Source organism: Vigna umbellata, chromosome 1, assembly GCF_029865625.1.
Source record: "Vigna umbellata cultivar VRB3 chromosome 1, Vumbellata_1.0, whole genome shotgun sequence".
NCBI classification, from domain to species: domain Eukaryota; kingdom Viridiplantae; phylum Streptophyta; class Magnoliopsida; order Fabales; family Fabaceae; genus Vigna; species Vigna umbellata.
The window spans coordinates 12,070,773-12,083,909 of NC_142165.1; the positions used below are offsets into that span (position 1 = coordinate 12,070,773).

At 32.3% G+C, this 13,137-nt stretch overlaps 2 protein-coding genes across 2 annotated transcripts; both read left to right on the plus strand.

Moving 5' to 3' along the window:
* The first annotated feature begins 516 nt into the window (after window positions 1–516).
* LOC148204647 (non-specific lipid-transfer protein A-like) lies at window positions 517–1,169 on the plus strand. The gene is made up of 2 exons (XM_088109693.1): window positions 517–898; window positions 991–1,169. Exons 1-2 carry the CDS (start codon window positions 549–551, stop codon window positions 1,001–1,003), a joined length of 363 nt encoding a protein of 120 aa, XP_087965819.1. The 5' UTR covers window positions 517–548; the 3' UTR covers window positions 1,004–1,169.
* Window positions 1,170–3,334: 2,165 nt separating this feature from the next.
* LOC124826904 (SUN domain-containing protein 1-like) lies at window positions 3,335–9,608 on the plus strand. The gene is made up of 3 exons (XM_088095198.1): window positions 3,335–3,623; window positions 3,723–4,948; window positions 9,100–9,608. Exons 2-3 carry the CDS (start codon window positions 3,857–3,859, stop codon window positions 9,403–9,405), a joined length of 1,398 nt encoding a protein of 465 aa, XP_087951324.1. The 5' UTR covers window positions 3,335–3,623; window positions 3,723–3,856; the 3' UTR covers window positions 9,406–9,608.
* Window positions 9,609–13,137: the final 3,529 nt, after the last annotated feature.

The following is a 13,137-nucleotide window of genomic DNA, read 5'->3' on the forward strand; positions in this document are numbered from 1 at the left end:
AAAATAAAAATTATTAAAACACTATTGTGTTTAAAGTAAGTATTTTTTTATGAATAAAATTTTTATCAGCGAAAATTTGATATATTTTAAGATATTATATAAGTTAGCAAATATTATATTAAATATTAATAAATGGTCAAACACGTCTTTTAAACAATAAAAAGAAAGAGATTAATCATGACTTTTAAAGATAACTAATAATAAATTTGAAACCATAAATAACTTATATATTAAAATAAGTTTGAAATCTTTAAATAAGATATCTTGATATTATTTTTAATTAAAACGTTTAAAAAGTAATAAATTTATTAACTCTTTCTTTATAAATTTAATTTTTTTTAAGAAAATCATTTATATCATAAAACAATGTCAAAACAATCATTTATTAATTTTTAAGAAGTAATAAATTTATTCAGTTTTTTCTTTATATATTTAATTAAGTCATTAACGTAAACATAGGTGACAACAGTATAAATATAAGATATTGGAGAGTGTTGCATCAATCGAAATCGAAATAAAAACAAGAGTGAAAGAAAAAGAGTGTGAAAATGAAGAGAGCGTCAACATCAGTTTTTGGTTTGGGAGTTTTGTTACTTCTCACAGTTGCAGCCATGAAACCAGTGAATGGATTCAACTGTTTGATAACACAAGTTTCATTTGTGCAATGCTTACCTTTTCTCGGCAACACTGAAGATATCCCTTCAACTTCTTGCTGTGATGCAGTGAGCACTGTGAAAGCTTCAACACTTACAAAACCTGAACTTCGTGAGGCATGTCAATGTCTCAAGGCAGCCATCGCTCAATTTCCTAAGCTTAACAAAGATAGAGTCGTTCAACTTCCTAAACTATGTAAGGTTGATGTCGGTTTTCCCCTCACCAAAGACGTCGACTGTAACAAGTAAGATTTCTTTTTTATTTAAATTTTTCTTAATGTATACATACTCATAGTTTTCATTATTCTCTTATTTTTGTTCACAATTTCTTTTTCAGGATCTCTCTTTGAGCAAGAGTTTTGAGATGAAATGAGACATTGAAAATGCTGGATTATGCTTGTAACTTCCTTTCCTTTTCATGAAAAAAAAAAATAAGATAGTTTTCTCAAGTTGTTCCAGAGAGGCATTTTTGTTGAAAATGATTATTACTTAATAGATATATATGTTGTTGGTATCCGTTTCTTTGTAGACTCTCTTCGCATTTAATTATGATGGTTTCAATTATTTATTATTATATAAAATTTTATTAAAATAAACAAAATATAAATTATGAGAGACTATACAAAACTCACCATAAAAATTATATTTTATGAAACTTAAAATATTTAATATCAGAGATTCATCTCCCCGAACAAAATAATCAATATTAAACTACCTGCAATGAATTCATCAACCAAGTTTACCTATTTATTATATGAATTTTAATAGTTATACGAATAGTTTAAAGTTTATTTATCATTTGTTATTATTTAAAAATTTATTAAAATAAAAAAATAAAAAATAAAAATCATACAAACTCATAATAAAAATTATATTTTATTAAACACAAATAAACTATATTTATTATAATCAAAATCTAAATAAATAACCAAGGTGAAATCGGCGTATAAAGATGTTATTAGGTTACATTATTATGAAAGAAAAATCAAAGATTTCATTTTCTTAAAATATATTAGGTAATAGATAAATAAGCCAAACGATTTTTAATATTTGACAAGAAACTATACAAATTACAATGAAATTTGGATTTACCATATAGAGCGATATGCTTGTAGCTTTACTACTTAATTACATGAGATGATGTGTAAATAGCAGAATAAAAATTCTTAAATTCATGATTTAGTAAGAAATATAAGAAGATCGAAAGAATAGTAGTGTTGTGAAATAGTGTATGAATTTTTTAAAAAATATATATAATGTGGCTTTTATACGAAGAGTGAAGAGGAGTAAATGTGACAAATGAAACACGTGTAATGCTGCAAGAAGATAATAAAATAATTCATGCTAATAATCTTATGTGTGACATGATTAATGATGCATCATTCAGTATCACCAATATCATGACTGTCTAGAGTCAAGCCATACTAGGAATAATGGAGATTTTCTGGATTATGTAAGCTGAAACTTATTTCAAGATCCAGAAATACTTTTCGAATGACAGAGTTCAGAAAATACTTTTTAATACATTAGAGTTTGTGCAATCCTTTTCGGATTACACGTTTCAGAAGAGGTGAAGTAACTTTTACTGTTTTATTAAAGGGTAATTTTGGATTTATAAATTTTATGATGGTGCAAAAAGAAAAAAGGAGGTATAGGAAGAGAAAAGTCTTGCACCTAAGCCACGTTACCCTTGGACTCTTGATAGGTGGGCTTTCGGTCCTAGCCCATCTAGCACCACCATGCTATGCTTGCTAATTTTCCTCCAATTAGGTCTTACTTTTCTCGATGGGAAATTTACTTCTATTCCAACAATTCTCTTTGTTGTTAATTGTATGACCGACAAGGACGGCCCCGTCCGCAACAAATAAACAAATCAATCTTACGAGATTAAGGTAAGTCGGGGATTAAGTCGATATTAAGATATCATAAATCTTGAGTTTATGTCAAAAACTATAAATATGAGTTAAATGAGAGATAGATAAAGAACATTTATCGTACATTTATTACTATTACATTGAATTGAATTATCGAACGGTTCACCTGCTGACTTTGACATCAGGAGATACCTCCAAAAAGGAAAACGAGACAAGAAAACAAAAAATAAGACCAAACCGGAGAATAAAATAAATTGTGAAAGTGTTTAATAAGTCGGCCTCAGTAGAGATATGTAAGTGTTATTAAATTCCCCATATAAGTAAGTGTTATTAAATTCTTCAGGAAAGAATTCTCAGTCCAGAAGCTGCTTAGTATCATTAACAATGAAGAGCCATGACAATGCCAACTTCTTTGCCTGGGATGCTCAAGAATATATAACAAATATATTGATAAGAATCACACCTGTTCTAAAGACAAAATAGTATTTCATAAAATTCAATTAAAAGTATTTAAATTCATTAGATACTTTAACCTTAATTAAGTATTGAAATAATATTGATTATCAGGTTTAAATCCTAATTTTTTCAATACATCTTGAGAGAATGATCAGGTAAGTGCAAGTGCATGTACAATATGTTACTCACTTTTTCAATGTTGAATAATCACCATTTACATTATGATAAAAAAAGAAAAATTATTCTTATCTCATCTGAAAGTTGAATATACATCGGTTTGATTTCAAGCCCAAAAATACATGAATTCACAATCATTATTACAAAAATCATTTGGAAAGGAAAGTCCACAATCTCCCATTTATTATTACTGAATGTGTTACATTTGTTTTTGGTTTAAACACGGAGATTTAAGTGTCTGGGGTTTTTCAATGAACCAGGCTAAATTCCATTTCTCCTATTTTTTCACACATCATCTTTCTCATTCTTTCAAAATTTTCACTCCTCTCTCTTGTTTTGCTCGCTGCCCCAACGTTTCTTTTCAAATCTTCATCTGTGTAAAATAGCTTTCTTTGCCCTCTGTCAATAGCAGCTTCCAATTTCTCTCTTCGAATCTTCGTCTGTCAATCGCAGCTTTCAATTGGTAATGGTTTTTCCTTTGTCCTCTTTGGCTTTTGGAATTTTCTTTTCACTTTCCCGTTAATTTCTCACTTTGCCCTCTTTGATGTTTGTTTCTGTGAAGAGATTTGATCTCAGGCGCTGCGTTTTCCCAAATCTGCGGTGCGTCTGGGACCGACTGCTTTCCGGGTTCAGTGGCTCTGTCCCTGCGTCGTGGGTTCGGTGCTTCGCTTGTTCGCAGTTGTATCGCAGGTTCCGATGTCGGCTTCCACGGTGTCCATCACCGCGGCTAACCCGGGGGCGCGTCGGAGGCCGGTGCTCGCTACCGAGAGGAAAACTGCCACCAACATCGAGCTCCTCGCCAACGACGTCGCTGCCTCCCCCGCAGTCGCGACTTCCGGCGAAGGTGCCACGGGCGCCGGGCGCGACCTTAGTCACCATTCCATTCGAGGCGAGGCGGTTCTTGACCGGATCCCTCGGGATTTGGCTCCGGTGAAGAAGGTCGCCGGGTCAGGTGGGAACTCCGCATCGCTTCAACAGCGGCGGGCGAGGAAGTCTGCCGTGAAGGCAGAGAAGCCGCGGTGGCTGACGGTGGTGAGCATTTTTGGGAAGAATTTAGTGCTGTTGGTGGTGCTTGCGGGGCTGGTTCAGTTGATCCGGCGGCTGGCGTTGAAGTCCGGTGATGGTGATGTCGGAGGGTACGCCGGGTTGTCGGAATTCGAGGGAAGGATTTCGGATGTGGAGGGACTGTTGAAGAAGACGGCTAAGATGATTCAGGTGCAAGTTGATGTGGTGGATAAGAAGATTGAAGATGAGGTTAGAGGGTTAAGAAAGGAATTGAATGAGAAAATTGAGGAGAAAGGGGTGATTTTTCAAAGTGGGTTGAAGAAATTGGAGGCTAGGAGTGAGGAATTGGAGAAGTATTGGAGTGAGTTAAAAGGGGAGGATTGGTTGTCAAAGGAAGAGTTTGAGAAATTTGTTGAGGAAGTGAGGAGTGTGAAGGGGGGTGGGTTCCAGGGTGGTGGTTTGGATGAAATAAGAGATTTTGCAAGAGAAGTGATTGAGAAGGAGATTGAGAAACATGCTGCTGATGGGCTTGGGAGAGTGGATTATGCTCTAGCCACCAGCGGCGGTGCGGTGGTGAAGCATTCGGAGGTGTATCATATGGGGAGGGGAAATTGGTTAAAGTTGGTCAGAAATGGTGTCCACCCAAGTGCGGAGAGGATGTTAAAACCGAGCTTTGGCGAGCCAGGGCAGTGTTTCCCCTTGAAGGATAGTAAAGGGTTTGTTCAGATTAGGCTTCGCACTGCCATCATTCCCGAGGCTGTCACCTTGGAACATGTAGCAAAGGTGACGAATTTTCGTTCTAAATCTAAACATTTTTGTGTTCATGTCAGTCTGTTAGTATGGTATATAACGTGTTTTTTTACTGTTCCTTAAATTTACTTAAGTATTAGAATAGATGAAATGTTTGATATCGAAATTTATGTTTGCAAATATATTATGCATATCTCATGTTTATGCACTTGGCCTTCTTTCTGCTTGTGGCAAACTCAGTTTATGAATTTGCAATTGGATGATGTGCCATGCATTAAGTTTATTTCCCCTAATACATTACATGGATGTAACTATTTTATTGATAAGTTTTCGCCTCTGGGTGACATTTTTGTAAAAGATACAGTTTTTTGTTTCTCTCTGTACTTATGCTAGTGATGCTAAACTTGATGAAATGTGATTTGGGAGATTATTAGCTGTTAGGAGTTATATTCTATATTTTGGAATTAAACAAGAGAAACGATTAATGGGGCATTTTGATTCAAGAGAGTATAAAGCTTATTGTGCATGTCATTGGGGGCGGGGGTGGACTATCATATGTTTTATGATAATGATACTGTTTTTTATGATAATGATATTAAGCCACGTTTAACGACGGGGTTCATATCTCCTATTTTGTGCTGCTGGCATTCACTGTAAATGATATGCTACCTTTTGAATGTTTCTTTGATTTGGTCTATTAAATGAGCATTTTTTTATCATTCCTGATACGGACAAAAGAGATTACAGTCCATTGCATCTACTATTCACACTGATAGGACACTAGAAATAAAATATAATTTGGAACTAATTTCATCAACTATGCTTACGGATGAATTTCGACAGCTCATTTTGCATTTGAACATTTATCTCTGTAGAAGAAAAAAATGCTTTGAAGTGGCCTGAATGCTGAAACCCATAATACCAATGTGGATGCTGTGTTCTTTTACTTGGTGAATTAATTAATTACGGTTGGATGTCAAATTAAGTTTTTAATGAGTCTCTGATCTGATGATCTATTCTGCTAGAAGTTGCTAGACAGGGTTTTACCTTGGATGGGATCATTTGGGCTGAAATTCATTGAATTATTGTTAAAGATACCATGATTTGATTCATAGAAATGCCAAGATGGCTGTTTATCTCTATCATATCGTATGTATATCTGCATTTTGTTTGGCATGGATGAATATAACATTATGGCGTATTTTATCATTTTTTGTGGCTGCTTTTCTTGCAAGTTTTGCATGTTTTCCATCTAACCTGCATATTTGTTTGTTGTATCTAATTTCTTATATGCTAGTATTTAGTTTGCTACTCTCTTTGAAGAGGATAGGCTTTTGCACCAAACTAGGCATATTTGCCTAGAATATTACGTAAATGGGCAATTTTTGACCAAATATGAAGTTGTGGGGGGCCAAAACGACTTCAAATGAAGAAGTCGTGCCCCCTGCACGACTTCACACTGTTCATTTGACCAGTGATGAAGTCGTGCACCCCAAAAACGACTTCTGGGTCCCGTAATCGATTACAAGATCCTCTAATCGATTACACAATGTTGAAATCGTGACCCCTGCACGACTTCAGTGTAGTAGGCAAAAATGATACTGGTAATCGATTACGACACTTCTGTAATCGATTACCAGTGTTTTAAGTGTGCAAGAACCACCCTGGTAAGCGATTATAAGTTTGCTGTCCCCAACAAATGTTCGGAGATCGTTGATCCCCCTCATGACGTCATCAAATGAAGTAGTTTGTTGTTGAACAAGTGGTGGTGGTGGTTGTAGTTAAGGAGGTGCTTGATTTTGATGTTGAGGTGGAGGAGGAGAATTTCTGTGAACCCATTTGTTGTCAGCGTTTCTGGTCAATCCAAATGACTGTATCACTCCTCCTGATATTGTGGTAAGAGTACTAGGTGGGACAGATATTTCATCCTCCAATTGAATTTGAAAATGTTCTAGGATCCGGGTGACCAAAATTGGATATGGTAAAGGAGCACATGGCCTCAAAGTCTTCTTCATCCTATGTCGGATGAGATGGGTCCAGTTTATCTGCTTTGCCGTCATTATTATCCACATTAACAGAATAAAAACTGAGGTCAACAATATCAAAATGATTATCAAACCCATCATTTTTGCTTCCATAGCCAACCTCCCCTCTGTTGGGTTGAACTTTGAAGGTAAATTATTTGAGGATTGGGCCGACCAATACAATATCGACGTAGCAAGACAATTGATTTGTTTGCCACACAATCCTCCTACGAGTAGAATTCTAGCCAGCAATATAACAGCTGAGGCTAGAATATTACATTATGTTATATGTCGTGTTTTGTTTCCATGTGTTTCTAACTTTGCACAGGCAACCGAGGAAGATATTCTGTTAATGTGGATAATAATGACGACAAAGCAGATAAACTGGACCCATCTCATCCGACATAGGATGAAGAAGGCTTTGAGGCCATATGCTCCTTTACCATATCCAATTTTGGTCACCCGGATCCTAGAACATTTTCAAATTCAATTGGAGGATGAAATATCTGTCCCACCTAGTACTCTTACCACAATATCAGGAGGAGTGATACAGCCATTTGGATTGACCAGAAACGCTGACAACAAATGGGTTCACAGAAATTCTCCTCCTCCACCTCAACATCAAAATCAAGCACCTCCTTAACTACAACCACCACCACCACTTGTTCAACAACAAACTACTTCATTTGATGACGTCATGAGGGGGATCAACGATCTCCGAACATTTGTTGGGGACAGCTTCAATACACTGAATGAAAGCATGAATGCAAGATTTGAACAATTGGAGCTGAACATGGGTGACCGCTTTGATACTATTGATGCTCGAGTTGAGCATGTGGAGCACGACATTGACTATCTGCGTCGTCATTTTGGTCCACATAGTGGATCATCTTCCTAGATACCTTTCAATGTGTACTGTCGTTTTTTTTAGTTTAAGCTTCTTCCTTTTGTAATGCATTTTGAATTCAATAAAAGACTACAAATTTCATTTATGATTTTCCTTTCTTTGTTCTATTTACATTAAATTAATTACTCTTCCTATACATAACAATACATCACAATGTCATCAACAACAATGTGTGCTTACAAATATTCAAATCATTACACATAATTAACTTCAAATAATGCTTTACAAAACAATAGAAATTTTCATAAACCAAGCACAACACACTGATAATCGATTACAACAAACTTGTAATCGCTTACCAGGGTGGTTCTTGCACACTTAAAACACTGGTAATCGATTACAAAAGTGTCGTAATCGATTACCAGTATCATTTTTGCCTACTACACTGAAGTGGTGCAGGGGGGTCACGATTTCAACATTGTGTAATCGATTAGAGGATCTTGTAATCGATTACAGGACCCAGAAGTCGTTTTTGGGGTGCACGACTTCATCACTGGTCAAATGAACAGTGTGAAGTCGTGCAGGGGGCACGACTTCTTCATTTGAAGTCGTTTTGGCCCCCCACGACTTCATATTTGGTAAAGAATTGCCCATTTACGTAATATTCTAGGCAAATATGCCTAGTTTGGTGCAAAAGCCAAGAGGATAAATTTCTGATCGGAATATGTTTAATGAGACTATAAAGAGACCATGTATATTGTCTTTTTACATGGGTATATATTACATATATATCTTCGAAATTTCTGAAGTTGATACTATTATAAGATACCTTGTAATTTCTTAGTGCATTGATAGGACCAAAAGTGAATACAATAGCACTAATAAAGTTGAGAAAGTTAAGTGATGTTTTACTTGTAACTTTATTTCTTATTTTCATTTTCTGTTTTCGCTTTTTACTTGTAACTAATAATTGACATTTTGTTTTCAATTTATTTCGTTTCTAAATATCTGTTTAAAGAAAACAAATAAATGGTTTTCAAGGTTTCCTGTACAAATATTAAAAACCAGAAAATTGATTGAGAAAGTTAAAACAAGAAATAAAAGAAGTAAATGGCCCTTTGGTTGCTTTTGTTGTGTACATCGAAGAGAATGATATTAATTTAACTAGTCATTTCTTCCCGAGTTCTTTGTTATTTTGCTTATGATGGATGTTCTTGTATCCATACATAATTTTATCTTCATGCCACTGCTACACTGAATCCATTTTTTTTATACTTTTAAATTTTAGTACTGATAATTTTTCTGCCCAACAGAGCGTTGCATATGACAGATCAAGTGCCCCTAAAGACTGTAGGGTCTCTGGTTGGCTGCAGGGCGGTAATGGTGATTCTGCATTTGACATTGAAAAGATGTATCTTCTATCAGAATTTACGTATGACCTTGAGAAGAGCAATGCTCAGACATTCAACGTGTTGAATTCAGGTGCTTTTGGTCTCATCGACACGGTAAGGCTCGATTTTACATCCAACCATGGAAGCCCTTCACACACATGTATATATCGGTTTAGAGTTCATGGTCACGAACCTGACTCGGTTTCTATGATGTCATTGGAGTCATAATGTGTATGCCAGTGTTTTGCTTTGAGTTTTGTCAGTTTTTGTGTAATTGTTCAGTGTATTTTGTTTAGATGTAGAATAGGATGTTGTGGATTCCTTAATTGCTAGATGCAGTCATTTTTAACTTATTATTGCTACCTCAAATGGATATTGTATGTACTGTATGATTCTGATATAGGCAATTGGTAGATCTTGTTTCTGGCAAAGCATTTTTTTTCTTGCAATTCATTTCGGTTTTCTCTTGTTTAGATGCTTTACTTCAGTTTTTGTTTTCGTTCTTTTAGCCTCGTTCTTTTGAATGTACCAGTTTTTCTGATATATATATACACACACTATATGACAAGTCTTTTTTTTACTCTCTTTTTTATTTAATCTGATTATAGCTTTTATCCAATAATAACGATTATATTCGAAAGCTCTTGTATTTTAAAAATTGTGGTTGGTTTGGCTTTTCATATGAAGGAAAGAGAGACAAAGCGAATCATAATTAGACTATTCAATAATTTCATAACATCATTAATCATGTATTAATTGTTGTTTATAATTATGTTAATTTATCCTTAGGTACTTTTGAGACAAAGTTAATTGTATGTACACATATATCTGTATCATCTTCAATATCATAGACATTTTATGGTTCCTGCACTCTAATTATTAAAACTTGCCTTATCATTTTTACTATTCTCTTCATATTTTATCATCATTATAAGCGTAATATCTGTCAGAGCAAGGATTATTATATTATCATCCCCATGATTAATGTCATTAATTATCATTATTGTTATTACTACCAATATTATCATAATAACTACTATCATTTATTATTATTATTATTAGTCATTTATCACCCTTACTATCATAATTGCAGTTGCCATTCTTTTAATTACTATTTTAAAAATTTAAATAATTTATAAATATTTAAAAAATGTGTAACTCCTGTGTTTATGCTAATAATAATAATAAATGATAATTTTTGTATATATATTTTTTATTGTTAACAAAAAAAATATAATAATCAGATAATAACCTGCGTATTTTAGACAAACGTGATTAATTATGGAGTACTTATAATTGATTATGGATGTTTTTTATTTCTTCTCTTTTCGTTTTTATATTATTATAATAATAGATTAAAATTAATATGAAATAATAATAAATAAAATCATCAATATCAAATAAAATTATTTTTAATTTTTTTTATATTAAAATATTTTAAAAAAAATATTAACATAAAAAGAAATCTTACTTTACTACATATAATTCAAAAACAAATTTCCATTACTTCTCATAATTTTTATTTTATTTCTTTTAATCTGAATATTCACATTTTTCATTTTCTTTCTCTTTATTTTTCTTTCTTCAATCTTTAATCAAACAAAACAGTATTATCTTGCTTTCTTTCTCATTTTCATTCGATCCTTACTTTGTTAAATCATCACCCTTATAGAGAATAATTATTTAAGACGATAATAATGATTTCTGTATATATTACTTTTTGTAATATGCAAGAGAGCAAAATATTTCATATTAAAAAAATTTGTAACATCCTATTTTAATATTATTAAGTTATTATAAAAATTATCACACATCCAATATATAAAAAACAATTTTAAGAAAACATAACATATTATTACAATTATTTAAATATAACTATAACATCAAAATATATTTACTAGATCATATACTAGATTTTTCAAAATATTTAATATACACAAAGCATGTTATTTTATGTTTCTGCATTACCATCAACTAGCACTTAATTAAAAGAAACATTTTTCTTTGCTCACACCATTAAAGTGATCATTGCAAAAGAAAAAACAACCACACAAACAAAGACAAAAAGAGTAATAAGCTAAGGTATCAAAAGATTTAATCTAACATTATAAATGTGTAAGTTTATCAATCACACATGTCAAACACTCCACATATATATATTTATATACTTATACAATGCTTGACACTAACTCAATTATATACATGCTTTTGACATAAGGTTTCAACATAGGTATGGACTTGTAGTGGTAGTTATACTCTACAGAGTTGTAAACAAGGAGTTAACACCGTACCACTTACATGGTTAGTCTACCTACAAAATGTAGCGCTTAGAAGCCTGGAGCAGAAATATTCACTAACCCTCAATGTCAAGCTTGCGCTCAACGCCATATCAACCGCTTAGCGCCATATAAGAAAACAAGAACTTTAAAGTTTTGAATTAGGGAATTAGGTAGCTATTTAGATGATCAAATTTGTATTCTTAGCTTAATGAATGGTTCAAGTGTCAGAATAAATACTAATTTGCTCAAATGATTAAATTTTCAATTTTAAAAATATGAGATAATTATACATAATTTTTGAAGTCAAAAATTTTGTTCTTGAAAAAAATATAAGAACTTAGAAAATTATATTTTAGAATTGATAGTACATTAGAATAATGAAACACAATTAATTTAAGATATGTAATTTTTAATATATATATATATATATATATATATATATATATATATATATATATATATAATTTACTCAAACTATTAATAAGTAGTTAAAACAAAGGTAAGTTTTCAAACCGTTTTATAATCATAAAAGAAAACTATGATATAATGTTTACAAATATATTAACAATAAGTGTGAGAAGTTGAAAAACTAAAACAAAATACATTGGTATTTATCTTGTTATATATGTGGAAGCATTTGAACCACCTTCCAATAAATAAAAAAATATTAAATATTTGTAATAAGATCATTACATATTAAAACGGATGAAACCAATAATAATAATAACAATAAAAAAATAACAAATGTAACTCATATCATATTATATTATTTTGTGGACCATACTATTAGAAAAAGAAAAATAAGAAAAAAATATTAATAGTGATAAATAATGGTGAACCAAATAGTATCACTGCCACTTGAAGAAATGCTTCATTCCCATCTCCAACGACTTTGATTGTAATTTGTAAGACTTCTTTTTCCTACTTATATTAATCATTTTCATCATTCATTTCCCTTTCTTCACATTGCTTTTCCTTTCTTTTCTTCTTTCAGAATTCTTCAAGGCTTCAACAGGAAATGGGGTGTTAGAAATGATGGATTATGCTTCCAATTTCCTATTTTTATGAAAAAATAAGATTGTTTCTTGAACCTCTGTCGACAAACATTTATGTTGGAAGTGATCATTAATAGATATGATTTATATATGTTCTTCCTATCTTTTATTATCATTATTATTATTTCTTTCCATGATGAATTTTTTGTTTAATGTTCGAGATTCATGACGCTAATCCAAAATAAATCCAATGGAAACAAGCTATCATTCTATGTATGAAACCAATTAGGCTTTTTTACATTATGTATGGAAGAAAACTTTAATTAAAACTCTATTTTTCTTAGGGCAAATTGGTAAAAACACAGACAAAATCAATTCTCAAATGTTAAAAAACAAGAAGAGTAAGATATACACATATTCAAAACTTTAACAACTTTCTTGGAGATAAAATCATGCCACACAATTCAAACATTATTCTTTCATTGTATAAAATAAACTAAATTTCGTTTTTATTTTTCTAACTATTGTAACAATACGTTCATCGAAGTTCCTACGTTTTCTTAGCACTTTTTGAAATCGTGAATTTGCTTTTTTTTTTCTTCATGCGTGGTGGTATGTCTTGTTTCCTTTTAGACAAGGATTTAAAATGTCAATGTCGTTCTTTTTCTTCTTTTAGGTTCATTGTA